Source organism: Rhizophagus irregularis, chromosome 8, assembly GCF_026210795.1.
Source record: "Rhizophagus irregularis chromosome 8, complete sequence".
NCBI lineage: Eukaryota > Fungi > Glomeromycota > Glomeromycetes > Glomerales > Glomeraceae > Rhizophagus > Rhizophagus irregularis.
This window is the reverse complement of record NC_089436.1, coordinates 1,997,183-2,010,450: the sequence shown is the minus strand read 5'-3', so window position 1 is coordinate 2,010,450 and position 13,268 is coordinate 1,997,183. Positions and strand designations below refer to the sequence as shown.

The 13,268-nt window shown below is 27.2% G+C and overlaps 4 protein-coding genes across 4 annotated transcripts; 3 read left to right on the top strand and 1 right to left on the bottom strand.

Moving 5' to 3' along the window:
- Nucleotides 1-2,970: 2,970 nt before the first annotated feature.
- OCT59_028347 (uncharacterized protein) lies at nt 2,971-5,132 on the top strand. Its single transcript, XM_025322641.2, has 3 exons — nt 2,971-4,541; nt 4,622-4,749; nt 4,813-5,132. The coding sequence occupies exons 1-3, from the start codon at nt 3,401-3,403 to the stop codon at nt 4,846-4,848; spliced, it is 1,305 nt and encodes a 434-aa protein (XP_025165806.1). The 5' UTR covers nt 2,971-3,400; the 3' UTR covers nt 4,849-5,132.
- A 1,279-nt stretch (nt 5,133-6,411) lies between these two features.
- OCT59_028346 (uncharacterized protein) lies at nt 6,412-8,096 on the top strand. Its single transcript, XM_025322640.2, has 3 exons — nt 6,412-6,777; nt 6,853-7,070; nt 7,183-8,096. The coding sequence occupies exons 1-3, from the start codon at nt 6,519-6,521 to the stop codon at nt 7,657-7,659; spliced, it is 954 nt and encodes a 317-aa protein (XP_025165805.1). The 5' UTR covers nt 6,412-6,518; the 3' UTR covers nt 7,660-8,096.
- Nucleotides 8,097-8,305: 209 nt separating this feature from the next.
- OCT59_028345 (uncharacterized protein) lies at nt 8,306-9,763 on the top strand (the record flags this gene model as incomplete). Its single annotated transcript, XM_025322639.2, has 5 exons — nt 8,306-8,476; nt 8,570-8,707; nt 8,808-8,971; nt 9,051-9,441; nt 9,525-9,763. Exons 1-5 carry the CDS (start codon nt 8,461-8,463, stop codon nt 9,761-9,763), a joined length of 948 nt encoding a protein of 315 aa, XP_025165804.2. The 5' UTR covers nt 8,306-8,460.
- A 726-nt stretch (nt 9,764-10,489) lies between these two features.
- OCT59_028344 (Rho GTPase) lies at nt 10,490-12,372 on the bottom strand. Its single transcript, XM_025309662.2, has 5 exons — nt 12,157-12,372; nt 11,965-12,052; nt 11,644-11,888; nt 11,508-11,574; nt 10,490-11,424 (listed from the first exon to the last, which is right to left on the bottom strand). The coding sequence occupies exons 1-5, from the start codon at nt 12,277-12,279 to the stop codon at nt 11,324-11,326; spliced, it is 624 nt and encodes a 207-aa protein (XP_025165802.1). The 5' UTR covers nt 12,280-12,372; the 3' UTR covers nt 10,490-11,323.
- Between the last annotated feature and the right edge of the window lie 896 nt (nt 12,373-13,268).

The following is a 13,268-nucleotide window of genomic DNA, read 5'->3' as shown; positions in this document are numbered from 1 at the left end:
TTTTTTTAGAAAAAAAATTTTTTTTCAATATTATATTAATAAATACAGAGTATATATATATATATGCTTATTTATTTTATTTTTGATAAATACAAAAAAAAACCTATCGGTTCACTTTTAACTTTCTTACATCATCTTTTTCTTTATAGAAAGTTTCAAATTCTGAATTCATCGTTTGAAAGGAGAAATATTATATAACGCGTTGTATCAAAACGTAACTTTTTTTTTATATCCGAAATTTGGATCTAAAAAAAAGTTGGCAACTAACTTTTTTAAATCATTTGACATGAGACGAGAGTCTAAATCGAGAAACTATTGAATCATTTTATTTTAATTGTCGTAAATTGATTACAAGAAAATCATTTTAAAGCTTCTTTTAATGTATAGATTATTAATATAATATTTACGACGCGTTTAAAGTCAAAAAAGAAAAGAAAAATCGTTAAAATATAAAGAAAGAGAGATATTTGAGGGGAAAAAAAAAATTTCTTAACAAATACATTTTACGCGAAAAATAAAAAAAAAACGATTTTTTTTCTAAAAGAGAGAACGATTCCATTTATTTTTTCCCAGTATTTTTAATAATTTCATTGTTTTTCGCTGCAGCATTATGAGATGCTTTAGAGGTGCCACCTCCCTTGCTATTTTCGGTCGTTTTATTATAAGCTGGAGAGTTCTTATTAAAAGCATTCGATCGGTCATTGGCAGATTTTTTTGCATAACTAACGCTTTTTCCACTATTTGACTTACTCATTGTCTAATTCATTAAAAATAAAAAAAAAGGTGTATAAAGTTATAAACACGCAAAATATACACCGGCTCTCTCAAACACGAAAATACAAGATAAATAACTTTAAAAAGTACAACTTATAAAAAAATTAGAGAGACGAGAGGAAACGGGATGCACGAGAGATAATACTATTTGTTATCAAATAAAAAAGCGAAAAAATTATTATTTTTTAATGCCAAAAAAAAACGAGAATTTAAATATTTTGATAAAGCCTTAGAATAATATTATTTATTAACAATTGTGGGAAGAAAATTTCAATAATATTGTGACTGATATCGCGATGAGAAGAAGGTACTGTTTACGTGAGAATTAAAGAGGATTATTTAATTTGCATTATGGGAAAAAGTCATGATAAGATTAAAGTTACGCCAATTATCTGACAGTTAGACCTAATGCCTTATGATTGTTTAAAAAAAGACAATATTAATAACAAATATTTGATTTGTTATATCAATCAAAATTATGTAATTATAATAAACTGGATTTTATTGAAGCCGAAGAGAGAAAGGCGATGACTGGTGATTTAGACGTAATAATGACGTAAATTACTTATTATTCTTATTATTTAATGTAATCAGTGTGATCAATATCACAAAACAACTTCGGAGCCATAATTTTTGACCTAGACCAAATCGGCGGTTTGGATACAAACGTCTGTGAACTTTTTCTTTTTAGTTTAGACCTTTGCATCAGTTCGGCTCCAATCCAAACTGACAAGTGATAAACGACATAAGAAATTATGTCATGTGATTTGTAATCCTAGTTAAATTAACTTTTATCCCCTACTTTATCATATTGGAATGCCTTGCATTATCTGGTTAAACTATCAAATAGAATTCTGACCTACTTTATCATATTGCAGTCTTTTTAAATGTTCAGCATTATCAATTTTAATACTGTATTGTGTGGCATGAACTAAAATATTTTCTTGGAATTATTCTTTAAGCAATAACCATTATTAGAAATAACCTTTTTTTTCAGAACATCTTTTTTAAGTATTTCTCGAATCTCGACTAAATATTTTATCAGGATTTTAAAGTTAGGACTTGAAATGAATAATAAATAAAATGATAACATCGTGAAATCTAAAATATATTCGCGCAACAAAAGTGACAAATATAATTTGCCATTCTTTTATTCTACTATTGATTCGTTTTTCAAAATTCCTGTGATTCTAATTGACAAGTAACAATGAATAAACTTTATGGACCGGTACGTACACCGTACACCGACTACATCGTGTACTGACTGTACCGTGTATGCGCGTTGTAGTAACACTACGCACATTGCTGCATAAACCGACCGTCTGATGTCTGTCATTCACTGACTCGCTTGGAATGTCTATTGTAAAATGGTTTTTTTATTTTTGATTATAAATCCTTTTAGGTAACTCGTAATATATTCTCACATAATACTCATTATACTACCACTTAAGTACGTTAATGCTATGGCGTAAATATACTTTTAAAAAATATCCTATTTGTGCATCATTGATGCTTAACAGAGTAATGGCTAATTAGTTCATTTCTTTCATATGGCGTTGTTCCGATTTACTTATCGAAAAGTAAACAAAGGTATCATTTTTTATTATTTTATGAAACAAAGAAAGAAAAAGAAAAAGAAAAAAATTCCTTTAACGTTATAATAAAAGATTTTTATGAACTTGATAATGATCGTTGTTCAAAGAAGGCAAACAAAACAAAAAAGATGTCACATCGGAATTTATTATCCGTATGGTTATTAAGGTTATTAAGGGTTAAATTATAATGACTATCATAACCAAAATACGATTTTCCCTGATTTTCCGTGATTTTCCCTGATTCTATTTTTTAATTTTAATATATATAAATATATTTTTTTGATCGAATAAGTTATTAATAAATTTTCGTTTATCATTTCATTGTTAAATTACGAAATCTTTCTATTTATATAAAAAAAAGGGAATTAATTTCCGTTTTATACTACGGATTGTGTCTAAAATCATTCCTTTATAAAGCTAAATAAGGGCCGATATTTCATAAGCTCTTCCGTCCGTGTTACTATCGGAGTCAAAATAACAAAATAACTCTTTAAGCTAAACTTTTTTTGTTTAAATGTGTGGATCCTTAGGTACATAACATTGGCACAATTCCTTAAAAATCAACCCTTTCTTTCTATCTAAACATTCTTTTTTTTTTTTTCTCTCAAGCCAATATTTTTGAGAGAATATATATATACATACATATATATATATATTTTTTTTTTAAAAAAAAATAAGATAAAATAAAAAGAAGTTGGATATGTATAGTGTTACCATCATTTGTTTTTAATAAAATACTTCAATGAACCCTGAAAAGAAAAAATTAATGTAAATTTTTTTTTTTACAAGTTCAACTAATAAAAAAAATTTTTTTTTTCTTACTCCGGAAGTACTTGGCAACATCTCTTGCCAAGAAAGTATTTAAACATCCTGAATTTCAATCATTCCTTTGAAATTATTTATTCATCATTATTTTATCATCCTAAAATTTCTCACCCTTTTTTTTGCTGCGAATTTTCTTGCAATTATAATTAGTCACGCATCTGAATCAAGGGGAAAAAAAAATTAAAAATTAAAATAAAAAAATAAACATGATTCAAGAAACAATAACACATCAAGACGGTACTGCAAATAACACTCAATCTTCACAACTTTCTCAAAAGAAACTTATTTTTGGAAACGTTTTAAAATTTAAAATGAATAGCATTCGAAGGAAAAATGACAAACTTAAATATCAATTAGAAGAATGTAATAATAAATGTTCTAATTCTTCTCTTTGTAGCGATACTCTTGAAGAGGATCAAAATTCACAATTAGAAGTTGCAAGTTCATCAACAAAAACTTTAACATCATCTTCAACTTCGGTTTCATCATCTTCGGAAATTCCTTTACCAGTTATTAACGAATCTCAGCCTGTTGTCTCAACATCAGTGATTTCATTTTCTGATAGAGGTTCGATAAAGCCGGAATCAACGGCTAATTCTTCGACTAAATCTGCTTCCTTATTTAGTCATTTTCCCTGGAATTATAGTTCCATTTTGAAACATAAATCTTCGACGACTTCTGACGCTTCAACGACGATAAATAATAGCGTTGATAATAGTCAAGAAATTCTTGTTCATCAAGAAAATCCTGTAGATTCTACCAAAAAGAAGAAGAAATTGTTTAGTTTTTCTAAACGTGAGCCCGAACCTATTAAAAACTGGAATATTAAAAATAATAATTATTCAAATTCTACAGTAAGTACTAGTATCGAAAGTTCGGATATGGATCAAAATGATTCTGCTTATGAAACGGAAACAGATAGTTATTGTTGTATGAAGAAAAAAGAGAAGAAAGGGAAGAAAAAGAGCTCAAAATCAATCAAGACAATCAAGACAATTAGAAGGACGAAATTGAAAACACTTTCTCCAAAAGATGAAGAATATATCGAGATTAAAAAACTCTTTCAAGCTGGTTTACCAAATAAAAATATCCTTGGTATAATACGTTTACAAATGCCAACAAGACTTATTAAAGCTCACGAACAGTTTAAAAGAGAGTTGGCTCAAAACAACATTACATCAGAATCTCAGATTTGTCATAGAATGTTTCACGGTACTAAGACCGCATTTATATGTAAACCTCAACATTTTATCAATAATAAATGTGCTTTATTTTGTAAAATTGGTTGTGGAGTTTGTGGTATCGTTCAAGAAGGCAATAAAACAAAATATTCTCGTTATAATCAGAGTAAGTATATTCATTTTGTTTATTTGATTTTAAAATGTACATTTTTTTTTAAAAAAAAAAATTTCTTACACTTTTTTTAGGAATGTGGTTCGCGAATAATTCAGCCACATCGCTAAGTTATTGTAGCAGTAATAACGTAAAAGCTATGTTTGTAGTTGATGTGGTATCCACTTCGCCAAACTCAATATTGATAATTGAGAAAGATGAGGTATGTTGAGATTATGAGCTTATGAACTTAATGAATTATATTAACCGATAAATATCTTCTTAGGCCACAATCCCAAGGTATCTTATTGTCTTCCAATGAATAATCTCGCAGGCACAATTTGATTAGTTATAATTAATTGAGAAAAAAATGCTTGACGCATTTTTTGATCTTTTCATCCTATTTCAATATTTCTCCTTTAAAATACTTCTTTCACTTTTAAATTATTTTTTCATTCCTAAATCTCCCCCTTCCGGTTGAACTATGTATATATCTTGCTTATTCAACTATACATTATATATGTGATGTATGTATGTTATATATATATATATTGTATATTATCAGGTTTTCTTTTTGTATTAATAAATACTTATTTTGAGGTCTAATAATGTTTATAGGAACTAGCATTCATTCATTTTATGTAAAATTAATCAAGTTTTTAATAAATTATCTATGAAATAATTGGCACGAATATTTTCCATTTTAAATAAAATTTCTCCTATGATTAATTCACAGGAAGATTGGAAGCTACTGGAAACCATTCCAACCTCCCAACCTCAATAGAATTCCTATTTGATACCATAGATTACATATACATATATATGTAACTGACATAATATGGATACAAAAAATTATTGGAATATCGGAAAGGATTGGAATTGGAAAGATCGTAAGGTCCAATTCCAATAAAAAGTCATTGGAAGTTTCCAATGTACATCACTGAGTATATTCTAAATTCTGAATTTTTGAGTAGTTGAGTAGTAGTTGAGTAGTATGAAAAAAGATGTCATTACATTCAACGTGTGTATGAATGAACCTTCGACCAGTATATATATATAATTCACGGACTTAGTTCATAGTATAATTTACTTCAATTAATGAAATTATATTTCTAAATAAAATATTGTCGATAATCACATTTCAAGAATGGACTTATTGGTTACTGATCAGCTTAAATAAAGGCGTGCTCAACTAAAAAAAGTTTAATTCATGCTTACATAAGTAATTTACCAATCAAACCCAAATCATATGATAAACAACTGTTGACATTTGAATGTGATCCCGTTTAAAAAAAAGGGGGGAGAAAATCTAGATTGTCAAAAAAAATCAAATGAAAATCATTATCCATATTTAGAATTTGAACGCGTTAAATTATCCAAATCATGAAAATGATTGGTTAATTATTTAATATTATTATTCTTCTTTAAACAATACTTGGCAATTTTTTTTTGTATGAATCTCGCTAATCATTTGCACATTATTCACATTATCCCCAATTGGTGATTTACAATCAAAAATTCGTGATTAACTTTAAGCATTATTAACGTGGCTGCATGTGTGTTTCATTTTACAAATTTTTTAATTTGTTTTTTTTTACATAAATTAAGAATTAAAAATTGATCAATGTCACAAATTACACAATTTTCACTTATTTGTGAGTATAAATATCGTTAGAGTTATCACTTGTAAGACTATAATGATTACCTTTATGATTACTTAAGAGGGTTTGATTATCGTAAAAATAATAAATTTCAATCTTTTTTTTATCAACTTTTATATGTAGGGAAAAAAGAATCGCAAAAATGGCAATACCAATGATATGCTCATATCAAGTGATAAAAATACATATAAAAAGTCCAAAGATTTACGTTATTTCTTTTCTTTAGGCATATCCCTCTCAAATAAATAAATAGTGTCAGTTCTTTTGTCAATTTTTTTTTTTTAAAAAAAATATATTTTAACGACAAAATTAACGACAAAATTCGTACATAATGGTTTATTTATTCGATGTTCCCGCTTATTTCATTCTCTTAAGAGAAACTCTTGAGGCTACAATTATTCTTGCAGTTCTCTTAGGGTTCATCGATAAATTGGTTCTTGACGATGAATCAGTACGAAAGAAACTTAAAAGACAAATTTGGTATGGAACTGCTGCTGGTTTAGGAGTTTCTTTATTAATTGGTGCTATCTTTATTGGCATATTTTATACTATCAAAAGAAATCTCTGGGAAGAAAGTGAAGCCGCGTGGGGTAAGTAATATCATTTATGTTTAATACTAATTCTTTGGATTTTTTTTTTTAATTTCATTCTCTCTTTAAAAATAGAGGGATCGTTCTGTCTTATTGCCTCAATTGTTATTACCTTTATGGCATTAAGTATGCTAAGAGTCAATCAATGGAGAGCTAAATGGGAAAACAAATTAAAAGAAGCCACTGAAAATTATCTTCAAAAACATGAACGAGGAAATAAATGGGCCTTGATCATTTTACCATTCACTGTTGTATGTCGTGAAGGCGTCGAAACATTCGTGTTCATGGCCGGAGTAAGTATTGTTTGACCCCATCCCTCTTTATCTTACAAGCAACCAAGTGTGACGATTTAGATCTACGCGCGCATCATCTGATTTCCTTATATATATATCTTCTAACTAATAGATCGGTTTCCAAAACCCAGCAACTGGACTTCCAATTCCTATCATTTTGGGAATTTTTACCGGATTCTTAATTGGGTTTGTAATTTACAAAGGATCGCATAGGATGTCAATGGCTGTGTTTTTCAACATTACAACAGTATTTCTTTTATTCGTTGCCGCTGGTCTTTTCTCCACTTCAATTCATGAATTACAAGAAGCAACAGAAACTTATGAACAAGTTTTATGGCAATTAGATTGTTGTGATAACAAAAATCGTTTCTGGTCACTTATGTCGACAATATTCGGATGGAGAAATAAAGCTACCGTTGGAACAACAGTTGGTTATTTTATATATTGGATTTTCGTCGTACTTGTAGCCATGTTCATGTTGTATAGAGAAAAGAGAAAACATAACGATCAATCTAATAATGTTGAAAAAAATGAAAGAGATGAAAGAAATGAAAAGGATGATCAAGCTGCTATTGTGAATGCAGCTTAATTTATTTATTTAAAAATGAAATTATGACGACTTCTTTAATTAATTATGAACGGCGCTAATATTTCGAATTTTAAAAAAAACCAAATTTCAAAATTTTCCCTTTTATTAATCCACATACTTATTTGCATTATTTATACCTAATTTTTTTTTCTAACCCTTGTATATTATAATGACCTTCAGCATGTAAAAAGCCTTACACGATACATAATAATTTTTCATACATTGTATAACAATTTGACTAATTCTAAAAAAAACCCCTTTATGCATAAAAAAATAATCTTAATATTTTTTTGCTAGCTGTCAAATAACCTTTGACTTAGCATTTATGAAAAAGATATATTTATATCTGTACTTTAGTTTGTTAGCTATAAATTGAATTTACGGAAAAAATCAAAATAAAAGATGTGATTGATTCCTCTTTTTCTTTTTTCCTTTAATTTATTATGTGTTGTATATTTGTACATGTAAAAAAATATTTATCTAAAATGTTTAAAATTCTTCACAGTTCACCCCATAGTCCCATACATTAATTATGCAAATCGGATCGGAAATTCAGTTTACGCGTCTGTGTTACGTAATAAATTACGTCATACGTAATTTTCAACCGAAAAATCTAGTTGTTTCGGAGATCTTACCTAATGTGAATAGAATATAGAATTTGTAATCACAAAGTAAAATATAAATACTGTATGTGAATATGTGAAATGCGGAAAAAGAAACAACTTTGTCTTTTAATTTTTTTAAAAAAATTACATAGAAAGTATATTAATTTAAGTACTATTTATTATTAACAATAATAAAATGTCTGAAGATACAAGTAAGTTTTATTTATAAAAAAAAAATTCATTTCTAATGAATCAAAATGAACTTATAATATTTATATATAAATTTTTTTTTTCCTTTAAACCAGTCTCATTTCAAGTAAATTTCAAAGGAAATATAATACCGGTGGAATCATGGTCTCTTGATAATACGATACATGAATTAAAAGAATATCTTGTGGAAAGTACTGGTGTACCCTTAGAATTTCAAAAATTATTATACAAAAGTAAGGATTTTTTTAAAATAATAGTGTAAAAAAAAGAAATTTATTTATATTTTATTTATTTAAAATATTTTTTATTTTATTGTTTTTTTTTCATGTTTAGGTGTTTTAAAAGATGGGAAAACGTTTAGAGAATGTAATTTTAAATCCGGAATTAAAGTAACATTGATGGGAAGTTCACAAGAAGAAATTCAAGTTGTAAAAAAGGCTGATTCTAAGATTATACATCAACTTTCCAACAAATCGAGATCGAAATATGCAATAAATGTAATTATATTATAAATTATTATTGTCAAATTTTCTAATTAACGAATATTTTATTAATGAATATTTTTTTTTATCTTAGCCATATAAAGATGTAAATAGAGTTGAAGATTTATCAGGACATGATTATACGTTTCATAGGATAGAAGTAATAGAAAATTTTCCTGAACCTGAAAAAGCACGTAATATATTAGAAAGATTAAGGGATGATAAAGGAATTAGAGCGATAATGAAGAAACATAAATGGAATGTTGGTACTTTACAAGAATTATCACCATCAGAAAGAACAATATTAGGTTTTAATAGAAATTATGGACAATTAATATCATTAAGATTACGTACAAATGATATGGAAGGATTTAGACATTATCCTGAAATTAGGAAAGTTTTATTACATGAATTAACTCACAATGTTTGGGGTGAACATGATGATAATTTTCATCGTTTAAACAGACAACTTAACAAGGAAGTTGGTAAGTATCATTCAATAATTTATTTTAATCTTATAAAAAAAATATTATATCAAACTAAATAATAATAATAATTTTTTTTTTAGTTAATTTGGATTGGACGGCATCAGGAGGTAATAAAATATCAAATGGTGAATTTTATAACCCTCCAGAAGAAGAAAAAGTCGATGAGAAAGCATGGCAAGGTGGATCTTTTATACTTGGTGGAAGTTCAGATCGTTCTAAGACATTGTCGAAACGTGAACTTTTAGCTGAAGCTGCTTTAATTCGTCTAACAAAGGAAGAGGAAGAATTAAATGAAGGATGTGGTTCCGGAAAATTATAGAAATCCAATTTTATACTAATAATATTTAAAATATAGTAATATAATAATTATTAATAATTTATATATATTGATTTATTGTAACTATTTTTGGCATTTTTTTTTTTCCTCGAAATTATATAAGGTATATTAATTAAAAATGAAATTATTAATTTATAGTATTAATTAAATTAAAATCGTTTTCAACAAAACATAATAGTTTTTTTAAACCAAATTATAAGGAAATTATTTATGATGAATATATTTAAACTGTCGTTCAAAGAAAATAAACCTTTAGCTTATAGAAAATTATTTGTAATTATTATAATCTTGAGATAAATATCGTAAATGTTTAATTACATTTCGGCAGGGAGCATTAAAAAAGTATTTTGTTATTAATAATTATTATTAGATTTAGTGTCACATGTCACATATCTTCTGTTCAGAGAACTTCCTTGCATCATAGTTTCTCCGGAAAATTTCAGAATATTTACACGTAATAAATCAGGTATCATTACTTATCAGTAAGTTATAATAACAAAATTAACATCTTTTAAAACTATGCTATTCCATAAATAACTAAATAAAAAAAAACATTTATGCGTAGATATGTAATAATATGTAGGAACACTCATTGTTTAAAATAAATATATATATATATATATTAGTTCAAGATTCTCAAACAAAATAATAAATATGCAAATCAAAAATTCGGCCGAATAGTTCCAGTATTAGTACCTGACTGCCCGTTTAGATAATGCATGCAAGCCCATGCATACAAAAAAAAATTTTATTAGATATATATATATTTTAATGTATATCTTATACAGTTATACTAATATCCATTTTTATATAAACTATATAAACTATAGTATTTATTTAATGATAAATACTTTTTATTTAATATATATGATATACAGTATACTCATACATTAATATATACATATAATAATTTTTGTATAATTTTAATGTTATTTTTGATTTTTTTTTTTGATTTGAAACTTTTCATAAACCCAATCACTTCACATTAGTGAAGTGTTTATGTCAAAAGTTTTACTAAATAATCTTTTGTTCGCTCATCCTCCTTATATATTCCCATAATCATTCATAATCATTCTCCAAGCAAACAGCACGTCTTTCATGATTAACCCGACCTTCTTTCCTCAGCTACCAAAATTTAAAAAAAAAATTGAGATTTCTAATCTTTAAAACGACTTCAAGTTTTCGGTGTTACAAAATATAATGAATGGTATATTAACTTAAAGGAGAGTGTGTGGTGTAAAAATAATAGTGATTAATGGAAGTGGAAATGTTAATGAAGGAAAGAAAAAAATCGCTAGATAAACAAGGTAAAGGAAAAAGGATAAACCAGCGGAAAATAAACCCATCACAGAAATATATAAAAATTTTGTTTGTGTAATGATGAGTTTCTTCCAAGAAAAATTACACCCCCATAAAATTATCTACAAGAAATCTCCAGAACTATATATGATAAATACAATAAAGTAAAATAAAAATGTCCTAAATTTTTTGTTATATTTCCGAAGATACTTGTAATGTATGTTATCGACGAAATTTTTATAGTTAAAGTATTATGCATCTCACATTGTTTGAATCATGTGGCGCGCCTTTGGGTCTTGCGTGAATGCTCACACGAGCAGATTGTTCAAAAGCCTCTCGCACACCTGATAATAAAGAACTATTATTATTTTTTTTTTCAAAATATATATATATATCTTTTGACATAATAAATTACCAAATTACCTACCTCTATTATGTTTTGCAGAACATTCCAAATATCTGGAAGCATTTATATTTTGAGCCACGGCTAGCCCCTATACATTCAAAAAAAAAGCCATAAGTAAAAATAAATAAACAAACAACTCTCCGTATTTATAAATTACCTCTTCATAAGAAACCGGTCTCTCTCCATATCGTTGCATATTTCTTACGACATTAATATCCTCCCTTAAATCACATTTTAAGGCAACCAAGACAATTTTGACACCTTGACAATGTTCAGAAATTTCTGCAATCCATTTTGATTCAATATTCTCAAGTGAGTCTCGGTTATCTACTGCAAAACACAACATGACAACATGTGTATCAGCATATGATAAAGAACGTAGACGGTCAAACTCTTCTTGTCCTATATTAAAATTCGAAACTTACATTCTAAATAATCTATTGTTAATTATCAATAATAATGAGTAATTTTAATTTACCGGCTGTATCCCAAAGGGACAATTCAATTTGCTGGTTGTCTATCCATATATCATGTACATAATTTTCGAATACTGTTGGTTCATATATCTAATAAAAGCAAAAAGAAGGAAATAAAATATTAAAAAACTATTTGAATACTTTCGAAGAAAAGTAGTGTTTAAAAACAGTCGAAAGAGGAGTCTTTAACATACCTGTGGAAAATAACCTCTTGTAAATACATTTAAAAGAGAAGTTTTACCACAAGCACCGTCACCCAATACCACTAATTTACGGTGTAGAGGTTTATTTTTACCGAAAAGTGGATTACAAGGCATTGTAGATTTTTAAGTTTTCTTTTATTATATGAGAATTAGGAAATTTTTACGAGAGTGTGAGTTTTAGATCGCTGGTTTAAGGAGGTTTTTTTTTAAAAAAAAAAAAAATATCAGCGCAAATGACGGACTTTTATGTCAAAATGTACAAACTATATATATATATATTAATAGGGTGTGACTTCAACTCGGAGTTGGAATCCGATTATCTGGACTCATTCTATTTATCAATAAGGGAATTTTTTAGGCGATAGTGTGATAGATAGATTTCAAGTGGTAATAGAGTGGCTTGATAGCAGGTAAATAATTCATTGTTCTTTTTACTTCTGATACATTATAAAGAAGTTGACAAGCCATTGTTATAGTTCGTGCCACACCATATTTATTTATTGCAAGGCAATTCTCTTCACGTGCATATTTTTCTTGAGAAAATATTGTATGTAAAAGAAGTAAAGGTGTACGAAAAGACGAAAATTGCATTAAAGCTTTACCATAGATGATCAATTTGCATATTTTACACGAAACATATTGCCGAAAAATACTTTGAAACTTAATTTACAAAAAAAAGTTTCTATATATGGAAATTTTTAATGAATGTAGATTATAAGTTGAGAAACCTAAATTAATTTGAATATACTACTAGTGTATTATTGATCATGCTGTGACTGCAGTTTTAATAATTCTTTCCGATCACTTTCTGTGATAAAAAAAAATCGCGAATTTTGTAAAATTTAAATCATAATTTAGCCTTCAAGGCCCCAACAAATTGTTTAGTATTAAATGTATAATGATTCCATAATTAAGGAAACTATGACGTCTTATCTCCACTAGTAACATATAATTTACTATATTAATCAAGTTTTATTTCCATAAACTTTTTTGGCTTCATATCATTAACCAATAAATATCGATTGTAAAGCTTTAGGTCTTTATCAACTTACTAGCTTAAACTTAAGCGTTCTTACCATATATATTTGTATTTTGTTTTTTAG